The sequence below is a fragment of the Bos javanicus genome, chromosome 13 (genome assembly GCF_032452875.1).
Source record: "Bos javanicus breed banteng chromosome 13, ARS-OSU_banteng_1.0, whole genome shotgun sequence".
In the NCBI taxonomy this organism is placed as follows: domain Eukaryota; kingdom Metazoa; phylum Chordata; class Mammalia; order Artiodactyla; family Bovidae; genus Bos; species Bos javanicus.
In genome coordinates, this window is record NC_083880.1 from 60,485,675 (window position 1) to 60,496,822 (window position 11,148).

General features: G+C 52.6%; 1 protein-coding gene across 1 annotated transcript; it reads left to right on the forward strand.

Annotated features, from left to right (window-relative positions):
• Positions 1–1,274: 1,274 nt before the first annotated feature.
• Positions 1,275–7,492, forward strand: TCF15 (transcription factor 15). The gene is made up of 2 exons (XM_061437144.1): positions 1,275–1,876; positions 6,810–7,492. The coding sequence occupies exons 1-2, from the start codon at positions 1,358–1,360 to the stop codon at positions 6,882–6,884; spliced, it is 594 nt and encodes a 197-aa protein (XP_061293128.1). The 5' UTR covers positions 1,275–1,357; the 3' UTR covers positions 6,885–7,492.
• Positions 7,493–11,148: the final 3,656 nt, after the last annotated feature.

Genomic DNA, 11,148 nt, shown 5'->3' on the forward strand with positions numbered 1-11,148 from the left:
AACCTGGGGACCCCAGCAACCATCATCATTTCAGTAATTCTTCCCAGAGCCTCTGAGGAAAAGGACGTGTCAGAAATCTGGCTGAACAATCTAAGGTTTCCAGAAGGAAGGAAGGCAACAAGGGAAGATAGTTCCTCCCACCCACTCTCTCTGTAAGCGCCTGTGTTTTGAGGGGGTGGTGTTGGCACTTCAAGCAGAAGGAAAGGGGAGGGTGTGGACTGGGAGCCAGGGGGGCTGCAGCAGCCATACAGGATGGGACTGTGGAGAGTGAGGGAGAGAAGTTCTCCTTGTATTGGGGGTGGAGACAGAACAGGGGTGATCATGAAGACAAGCAGGCTAGGGCCAGTGCTCTCACTCACTCTGAAGGACAGAGCTCTCTTCTGTCAATCAGGGGCACTCCCCCACAACTTCAGCAGAGAACAGTAACCATCAGTAAAGCACGCAGCCTTGTGTCTGGCACAACCATTTTGGTGGTAGAACCTCAACCAAAACGCCAACTCTGTGAAAGCCGAGAATTCGTTTTGTTCACATTTCTCTTCTCACCTAAAACCATGCCTGGCACAGCCGGGACCCAGAAAGTATTTGTTGAATGAATAATGAATAAAGCTACTGGCGTTTGTGTGTTTCGTTTTCGTTTTCTCTCTCTCTCTCACCGCCTCTCCCTTCTAAGTTTGTTGTCAGGGACGTGACACCACTGAGTCCTTATTTGGAAAGATTATTAGTGTTTCTCCGATTGTTCTCCGTGGACACCACCATCCTGTAGAGAATGCAGATTCCTGGGTCTGCTGAATCAGACTGGGAGGAATCTGGGCATTTATCAAGTTAAAAGATCCCCCCTCCCTTATTTGACAACACGTGAGTTGCAGCATCAAAACAGCGGAATTTGAGGGCAGAAAAACCCGAGTTGGTTTCCCTGCAACCCTCTTTCCAAACAAGGAATTGAAGCCAAGAGAGAAGGGATCTGCTCGCAGTCTCCGGGCGGTCTAGGCTGAAGATGAGCCTGGATCTAGGTACAGTCCATCCCACCCTCGCCGACCCCCACGTTTACCCAGCTCGCCAGCGGGGACCTGGAGCCTTCAGGGCGGGCCACCAGCTCGCGGGCCGCTTTCAACCTGGGGGACGGGGGCGGTGGGCGCCTAGCCATTGGCCGGGCGGCGGCGGAAGCCTCCCCATTGGCCGGGGCGGTGCCCCCCCGCCCCGGCCGGGGCGGCCTCCGGACTGGCCCCTCCCTCGGCTATAAGGCTGCGGCCGGAGGGGCCGTGGGAGCGCGCGGGAGCGCACGGCGGGGCGCGGCAGACGCCAGGACGCTGCTCATCCAGGGGGAACGCTGCTCATCCAGGGACGAGGCCGGGTGCCCATGGCGTTCGCACTGCTGCGCCCCGTCGGCGCGCACGTGCTGTACCCGGACGTGCGGCTGTTGAGCGAGGACGAGGAGAACCGGAGCGAGAGCGACGCCTCCGATCAGTCGTTCGGCTGCTGCGAGGGCCTGGAGGCGGCACGGCGCGGCCCGGGCCCCGGGGGCGGGCGGCGGGCGGCGGGCAGCGCGGGCCCGGTGGTGGTGGTGCGACAGCGCCAGGCGGCCAACGCGCGGGAGCGGGACCGCACGCAGAGCGTGAACACGGCCTTCACGGCGCTGCGCACGCTCATCCCCACCGAGCCGGTGGACCGCAAGCTGTCCAAGATTGAGACGCTGCGCCTGGCGTCCAGCTACATCGCACATCTGGCCAACGTGCTGCTGCTGGGCGACGCGGCCGACGACGGGCAGCCGTGCTTCCGAGCTGCGGGCAGTGCCAAGAGCGCGGTCTCCGCCGCCCCCGAAGGCGGCCGCCAGCCACGCTCCATCTGCACCTTCTGCCTCAGCAACCAGCGAAAGGGGGTGAGTGCGCGCCGCGCTCCAGCACTGCGCCCGTGGGGTCAGGGAACTGGCCCCTTAGGTAGCAAGAGAGAGGCAGAGACCCCAGTGAAGAGAGAGGGGAAGCAACACCGAGTCGTCGGGGGTGCGGCCCTCCAAGCCCAGGGTTTGGTGTGGAGCACAGCAGTTCACAGTGTCCCCCAAACGCGGGGTGCAGAGAAGCCCGGCGCTCAGGCGTGCTTTAGAGGATGGAGATTGCTCCTCCAGGGACACTCCCTCCAACTAGAGGTCTGCTGGGAAGAGCGCTTGGGGAGATCATAACAAAGGCATCGTTTATTGGGCTCTACCTACGTAGGGGCGCCTTCGTGGTCTTTCTTTTTACCTTCGCAGGACCCCATCAGGCAGGTAGCTTTGCTGGTTTCATCACTGATGAGGATCTGAGGCTCAGCGGTGCCCTCATCACCCAGCTCGGAAGCCAGAATGCAGGCTCCGGGTCTGCTGGGTGTGTGTGACCTGAACTGCCCTTTTTGTTAAAGATTTGTCCTGCATCCTGAGACTGACCCAGGGACAGGGGGCTAGAAGAAAAGGGGACGCACACCCCCAGTCAAGAGCCCGAGGTACCCAGCTCATGAGCAGTAAGCATGAATGAGGGGGTCCCCTGAGGATACCCACCCCTTAAAGAGATGCAGTGTCCAGGAAAAGCACTGTTGAGTCATTGGGGCAGAGCTTGAGGTAGGCTTCTGTGGTCTGCCCTAGGTAAGGATGGGTACCAGGCTGGTAGGGACTGGGTAAGGGTGAGCAGCTGCAGAGGTCGCTGAGGGGCACTTGTGGCGGAAAGCTGGTTCATCTCTGCACCAGTCCCAGGGAGCCTGCTTTACCCCTAGCCTTTCCCTTTCTGGCCTGGGCTTTTCTTAGTGTAAGGAGTCTTGTCTGTGTGACAGCTTTGCATCCCAGCAGCTTCCATTTGCAGCTGCAGAAACTGAGGCTGAGAGAGTCCCTGACCGGCCCATGGCCTTTTGGAAAGTGACAGGGCATTGGGGGCACAGGGAACTCTGCTCAGAATTCTGTAATAACTTAAATGGGAAAAGAATTTGAAAAATGATCGTTGTTCTTCAGTCACTCAGTTGTGTCCGACTCTTTTCTACCCAATGGACTGCAGTGCGCCAGGCTTCCTTGTCCTTCACCAGCTCCCAGAGTTTGCTCAAGTTCATGTCCGTTGAGTTGTTGATGCCAACTGACCATCTCGTCCTCTGTCATCCCCTTCTCCTAAAAAAGGATAGATACGTGTATATGTATAACTGAATCACTTTGCTGTACACTTGAAGCTAACACAACGTTGTTGATTAACTCTAATATAAAATAAAAAATTTTTAAAAAAGCATGGGGGATTGGAGCCAGGCCTCTGGGTCCCCCAGTCTTTGGTTCTCAAAGCTGCCCCAGCTCCTCTCTTCACTCTGTTTGAGGAAAGCCCCTGTGTCCTAGCCTCAGACCACCCCCTTCCAGCTCATCAGACTCCCGCCCTGGCCTCTCACCCTGATGGCTGCCTCTGTTTCCCTAAGTCAGTCTTGGTAGGCTCAGACTTGAACTCTCTCCAGGGTCCCTGTTACTCCCAGCTGTGGGCCCTTGTCTGTGCTCCAGGCTGGACTGAGAAGCTAGGGTGGGCCTGCGGGCAATCCAGCCCAGGCTGTGAAGGGCTGACTGGGCCCTCAGCGATATTCCCTGACTGCCTTTCACCCATTGACTCAGTTCAGCAAACCTCAGCTACCTGACAGCTGCTTTCCGTTGGCTCTGAGAACATTCCCAGAGAAGCAGGTTGTAGGTGCCGATGTACTGCAGTCAGAAACTCCCAGTGTGGTGTCAGGGCAGGGCTGGAGGTGAAAAGAGGGATGCTATGGTCTGATGGGGGTGCACAGAGGGACTGTCAGGGCCAGAGGAAGCCCCTGGCCCAGGGGCTAAGTCCCTGATGATGTTGGAGGATGGAGGCGGGCAGGTTGAAGGGTAGGGGAAGGTGTTCTAGGAGCAAGACACAGCTAGAGCTGGCGTCAGAAACCATGACCTAAAGAAGGGAAGACCTTGAAAGTGGCACCACACAAAGAGGAGGCGAAGACAGGCCAGTGACAGCAGTGTCGGCAGTCTTGATGAGCACTGATCTCTCGTGCTAACCGCCCTCCGTGTGTTACCATTAAAATCCCCCAGCAGGGACTTCCCTGGAGGTCCACTGGTTAAGATTCTGAGTTTTCAATGCAGGAAACACAGGTTCCATCCCTGGTCGGGGAACTAAGATCCCACATGTTGCATGGTGCAGAGAAGAAAAAAAAAAAAGATAAAAACCCTCAATAGCTGGGGAAGAAGGTGCTCTGGTTATCCCTACCTGTTTAGAAATAGCATCACTGGTTCAGAGACACTGCCCATGAAGAAGCCAGGATTCAAACTCAGGCCTGCTCGATTGGGAAATAGGAAAGGTTAGTGTGGGAAGGCCTGGTAACAGCAGGTAGCCTGGGGGCTTCTCTGCTGGTCTCACGGCCTCGCCTGGATCTGGCTCCTTCCCTGGGATCTGTCTACAGGACCTAGAACCCAGCCAAATTTGGCTATAGAAGCCATGCTCTCAAGTCCACAGACTCCTCTGGGAGTAGGCAGAAGGGGCGATCCTGGCCGGCTCTGGCTCCTCAAAGACTTAAGGACTCAACTGGAAGAAAACTGGCTGTCTTGGGGAGACCATGGGAGCCTTCTGGAGAGCTCTAAAGCCCTGGACCCTATCCCTTCACTCCGAGCTACCACCTCGCCCCAAGCTGGCTGGTCAGGGGTTGGGGTCACCATGGAGATAGCTCCCTGCCGCATCTTGTTTAAGGAGGGTTAGGTGTGGCCCTCTGTGGTAGAAATAGCAAGGGGAGGTAGGGGGTTCTTTTCTCTGCCCTGTTTTCCCTTTTGTCACCTGAGGGTAGGGGTCACATAAGATCATCTTGTAAAGCCTTCCCCACTTGGGGTACCAGCCCAGGAGTCGTGGAGCAAGGAGATGCCATCATCAGGTGATGCTGATGCTAATACTTGTGAATGTTCGTTGAACACTTGCTATGTTCCTGACTCTGCTAAGGGCTTTACCTGTGTTAATGTGTATAATCCTCATGGTAACTACACGTGGGGAAACCAAGGCTCCATTAGCTGAAGTCACTTGCCCAAGGTCTGACAGGTAGTCCAAGATAGAGCTGGGGTTGAAGCCCAGGTCTGCTTTGCTCTAACCACCTACTAACTACAGTGCTTCCCAGAGCCCTTGGCACTCAGGGGCAAAGGGACAAAGAATCTGGGGCCTAGTCAAGGCCTCTTCTAAATGTGTTTGGCAGTTTATAAGCCTCTTTCGCAGCTGCACTTGCGTTTGATTGCACCCCTGTGGGGGCAAGTAGAATCATTTTGTCCCCATTTCATAGATGGAGAGATTGAGGTTCAGGGAGGTGAACAGTCTCAGCATTCTCAGGGGAATGCCAGTCTCACGATGACTGCCAGATGTGGGGTAGAGGCAGCTCTCCTGACCCTGAAAAGGTGGGAAGCTGGTTTTCTATGCTCCAACCTCAACCCGACCCCACCCCCACCTCCATCCGCCCTTCTCAGCCACGGCTGCCAGAGTTTGTCTGAGAAGCCCAAGCCCCAGGCTCTGCTGGGACTGTGGCCTCAGCCCTCAAAATAGCCTTGCCTGTGAATGAACACGCTGTCCCTGGGCCCAGAGAGCCTCAAGGGAGGCTGGGCTCGCATCTGGATGGATCTGCCCCAACCTGGGCCCAGGAGTGGAGGGGGACAGGGGGCAGAGCTCCCAGATGGTCAGCTATTTCTCTAGATGGCTGAGAAAAAGGCTGGTCCCGTCATCCCCTAGTCAGGCTCAGGAATGAGCGTTTACAGTGGGATTTCAGACCCCACCATGTCCTGGAAACCAGACAGACTGTGGACAACATGGATTTTCTAGCCCAGCCCTTTTTACCAACTGGCTGGGTGCCTCTGAGCCATTCATGCAATGCTGGAGGACGCAAAAGAGGGGGTGCTCTGATGTCTGTGACTTCGCTGGTTTACAGTGAGGCTGAAACCCTGGAGTCAGACTTCAGAATAGCGGGGAGAGACTGTCCCTGCCGCGTGAGGGAAACAGGTGGCCTCCAGGCCTGCCACCATTAGCTCATCTTCCAGTGGACACCCCTGATCCAAGCAGCATTGGTTGGTAACTGCTCCATGCCAGTTCCCAGGCTGGAACTGGGGCTACAGAGTGAAGGACTTTCCCCAGCCACCCCACTGAGTCCCCAGCCTGATGGGAGAACAGAGAGATCCCATATTCCCCTTCTGGGTTTTATCCTGGCCCCAGAAAGGCAAGGACTGCCAGGCAATTGCAGGAACAGAGAAATCTTCCCAGGACAGGACCAGAGTGCATATTCCTGGGAACACCTTGAATGAAGGCAGGGAGGCCAGAATTCCAGAATCTACTTTTGAGGCTGATGAGGAGGCCACTGAGTCCCCAGCCCGGGCAGTAGGAGAACCACTGTGGAATGTGTTATGCCCTTGAGTGTAAAATTGTATGACTTGACCTATATTGGATTTTTTTAAGCAACAGATTACATGGGAAAGAAATGAAAAAGGTAAAAAAGTATACAGAGTTTTTTAAAAAGCCTCCCTCCCATCCTGTCTCCTTATCACACTCTTCTTCTCTGAGGAAACCATTAGCAGTTTCCCATGTACCCTTCTCTCTGGACATCTCAGCACACAGGAGCACGCACTCAGTCCTTGATCTTGTCTTTAAATGATGTTATTGCAGCATCATCCCCTGTTAGTCCATATAGTGTCTTCTGCGTTCTGCTTCATGAACTTGATTGTGTGGCTAAGTGATGTGTTTATCAAGTCCCCTATTGCTGGGCACAGAGATTAGTTCCAGTGTTCAAGGAGAGCCAGTTGAACCCCCTAATACCTCTTTTTTCCCTTCCCACAGGGAAGCCGTCGTGACCTGGGGGGCAGCTGCTTGAAGGTGAGGGGGGTAGCCCCACTCCGAGTGCCACGGAGATGAGCCTGGATCCCTGTTTCATTTGCTCCAAGCAGGACCCTGAGAAGAAGGCCAGAGGCCAGCCACTGGGTGAAAAGGGGAGAAGACCCCAGGAGCCAAACCTGGGTCCCTTCTTTGTGTAGGGACCAGAGGACAATGACCTGGGCCCACGTCCCTCAGAGCAGGCCCCCGGGACATCTCCGCCCCACCCTGGAGAGCCGTGAGGACCCGTCCAGCCGGCCCCAGCCCTGGCTGGTCAGAGACAAGGCAGATCTTTTGGAAAAACATAGACTGTTGGTGACAGGATGTGTGCGTGTCTATGGATGAGTGTGGGTGTATGTGTGAGAGAGAGAATTGATGGGTTTAAAATAAAAGGTATTTTTAAGTAAAAGATGTTCCCAGCTGCAGAAGGGAGGGGCCTAGGGACATCAGAGGTCAGAGGTGGCGCTTCTCCTGGACCTTGGAAGAGACACAGGTGTCACAGGGGCCGCCCTGTGCCCTGGAGGGGGTGGGGCTGAAGGAAGATAGGGGTCTCCCTCTCCAGAAATCGAGAGAACCAGTCTTTCATCGCTGTCTTCTTGAACAACTGTTGGGTATCTGGTGTGGCTGGTAAAAGAAAAATCTTAATTTTATTTATTTTTGAATGAGGCATGTATTCATCCATGTGGTTCACGATTCAAAAGGTACAGAGGGGTATGTGGTAAAAAAAAGCCTCCCTCCCTCCTGTCCTCCAGCCACAGCTCTCCCGCCGCAGACAGGCTCAGCCACTGGCTTTGTGTGACTTCTCTATTGTGTGTGAATAACCAAGCAAATACAGGAATACTCACGTATGCTTTCTTCCACCCTTTACACAGACAGTAGCCCCTTGTTACCTTCTTTCTTCTCCGTGCATTTTTTTTTTTTTCCTCTTAATCTAGTTTGGCTCTTATCCCAAGTCAGTACATAAAGGTAAAGGGTTCTCTTCCTTTCTGTAGTAGCTGTTTGTTCCATCTTATGAACGAACCATACTTTAATCCATCCCTTATCCATGTCTTTACAAACAGGGTTGGGAAGGCATGTGGTTTTCCACATGTGCAAATGAGTGTGTGCTAACAGAGGGTACTCTTACCCATGTTGTAACTGAGATGATTTGAAGAAATAATGACACCCAAAGGCGCATGGCTGGAGCATGGCAGGTTAATGATGTGAAGTCTGTCCACCTGTAAAGCCCAAAGTGAGCTCCTTCCCCTGCCCTGGAGATGCCCCAGTCGGGGTGCCAGCCCCTGTGACCCTTGTTATCCTCCCAGCAGCCCTGGGATATGGTGTTTCCCCATCTCACAGGTCCAGCCGAGAGGGTGATGGGAACGGCTGGTCAGTGCAGCCATTCTTGGCTCTCTCTGTGGGGCTCTGTCCCTGTGGGTCCAGGATCAGAGAAGCTGGGGAAGCTGGAGGCAGGGAACAAGGAGAAGGGCCAGGAGAGACGGCAGAGCCAGGCAGCCACCCTTTCCTCCAGGTACTTTCGTATGCCTATTTTTAAATTTATTTTTTTTTAACAGACACTTTTTACCAGCTGAAGCCTGGCTCCAGATTCCATGCTGTACCCACTCTGTCACACCCTGTATTTGGCCCTCAGTCAGAGCCTGAAATGGGGCTGCCCATTTTGCAGATCAGCAAACAGTCCCCCTTTGGGAGCTAATTAGGAAAGCACATTGTACATCCCACACCTACTCAGGTCCAGGCAGCCCCTGGCAAAGCCACGGGAAAAGGACTGTGACCTTGTCAATGGCAGGAAACCTGGGAGTGAGGACAGAGCAGATAGTTGGATGCTCCGGGCTAGCGGCCCACTTCTGCCACCAGATTTGCTGGGCGACCCCAGAGAAGGTGCGTGACCCCTCCCAGTCTCCCTAGCCTAATCCCTAACCAGCAAGAACAGCTGAGACAGAATAATAATTATTTGTTTTGCCTTGTTAAATAGTTTTTATTATGCCATTTATGCATTGGGTAAACAAAGCCAGTTGTATCCAGTAGATGCAGTGAAAAGTATGTACCTCCCTCAGGCTCCTCCGCAAAGGCAACTGCTATTAGCAGTTTCCTGTGTGTCCTTCCAGAAATGCTCTTTACTGATTACTGGTTCTGAAAAAGTATTTATAGATGTCTCTGCTTATGTATTCATTGTGTATATATATATATAAACTCAAATACTGCAGGATCTTAGAAATATCACCCATCCCAAAGACAACCACTGTTAACACTATAATAATCCTGCAGAGTTTTTGTAAAACACATACGCTTAAATAATCATTTACAACATACTAAGTTAAAACTTTTATCAAAGTGTAACATAAGTGCAGGACGGTCCATGTGCCATTAAGTATACTTTCACAGGCTGAGCATACCTGCGCACCCAGCATGCAGAGCAAGAAATGCGATTAGCATCATCCTAGGAGCCCCTCACGCACACCTCCTCATACTGGGTTGCTTCCATTGTATTCCCCTTGAAATAGACAATGCACTTACAGAGCTCACACTTCAGAAGACACAGAATAAACCGACGAGTCTCCTCTCCCAGCCACTCGCTTCCGGTTCTCAGAGGCAATTCTGTTAACCAGAGCTTAGGGATTCTTATAGAAATAGTCTTTGTAGATACAGGCATATCACATGTATCTTGTTTTTCCACATGAGAGGTGACATTTCACACACTGATATGCACTTGCGTGTTTTTTTTTCCCTAAACAATACATCTTGGACGCACTTCAGTGTTGAAAGAGCTGCTTCATGCTTTTTTGCTGCCTCATGCTTCTCTGCAGCTGCATAGTGCTCCATTCTGCACATTTTGTTGCTGTTGTCTTCCCTGGGCCTCATTCCTGGGTAGTGGACGGTTAACATCTTGGGGCCCATGTAAGCTACAAGGCCAGCACAACACACCTGACTTGGGAGAGGCACGGCTGTGGACCAGTATCTCTGGGAGCCGCTTGCCAAACATCCCTGCCCCCAACACACACACTTTCTGCCTTTAGGATGGGACAGCCCAGCCATTCCATGTTGCCTGAGCGAGGGCTTACTCAGGGCTAGAGGAGTTAAAGGAGTTCAGGGAGGAGAAACCCAGGGCTGAGGCAGGTGGGATGAACAACTTCATCCAGGCCACCTGGGACCCTGAAGGGGACACCTAAACATCAGTTCACACCCTCCACCCAAACCTTCTTAGCCACAAGGAGCATCAGCACAAGAAGGATCTCAGAGTGCATCGTTTCATCATGAGAAGTTGAGCCCATACAGATGAAGCAAACTGCCTGAGGTCCCCTAGCTAGTCCCTGGCTCTGCTGAGCCACTAGGAGCCCAAGTCTTCCTGCCTGCCATTCAGGACGCTCTTCTCTAATTCCTCAGTTGCAAGTTGGAAAGCCTCAGAGGCCACCCACGGCAATGGAGAAACAGAGAGGGACAGCAAAGGGCCAGAGCTGCACAGCTTTTGGAGCTGAGAATGCAAACTCCCTCTGTCTAGCTCAGGGCTCCTCCACCACTTTTAGTTCCCCTCAGTGGCCCAGACCACTTCCATTTTATGATGCTCCCATTAGATTTAAAAAAATAAACACACTACAGAATGGAATCCCCCAAACTCTAGCATATTCAGCAAGTTAACTTATTAAGCAACCATATACAATCACAAGAATGATGAATTATCATGAGAACTTAGAAGATTTACAAAATCATCAGTCTATAGGATACACATGTAAGGTTGACCATCTTTGTTCAACCCGTCTGCATCTCTTGCTATTGTATATTTTACATCCTGTGGGCTTTATATCTAAAGTCTAGACAGGGACAGCAAGATGCCATGTGCCCCTGGCCTGAGTCCTGTCCTACCGGGGGTTGATGCTATAGAGGATGTTACTGGGCAGTTGACAAAACTGGAGTAAGAACAACAGATTAAGGTATCCTATCAATGTCACACTTGGGGCTTCCCAGATGGCTCAGTGGTAAAGAATCTGCTTGCCAGTGTAGGAGACACAGGAGACTCAGGTTCAACACCTGGGTTGGGGAGATCCCCTTGAGAAGGACACAGCAACCCACTCCAGTGCCTGGAAAATCCCACAGACATAGGAGCTTGGTGGGCTGTAGTCTATGGGGTTATAGAGTCAGACACAACTTAGCAACGGAGCACGCACACATATATCAACATTACATTTACTGAATTTGATAACAGTATGGTGATGTAAGAGGGTATTCTGGTGCTTCAGAAACACACTCTGAAGTATTATGGAGTAGAATAACATGATGTAGGTGATATACTATCAAATGGAATAGAAAAAAG

Coding starts and splice junctions, on each gene's coding strand:
- TCF15 (XM_061437144.1), top strand. CDS start 1,358: ATGGCGTTCGCACTGCTGCGCCCCGTCGGCGCGCACGTGCTGTACCCG. Junction 1,877..6,809: donor TCAGCAACCAGCGAAAGGGG/GTGAGTGCGCGC, acceptor CCCTTCCCACAG/GGAAGCCGTCGTGACCTGGG.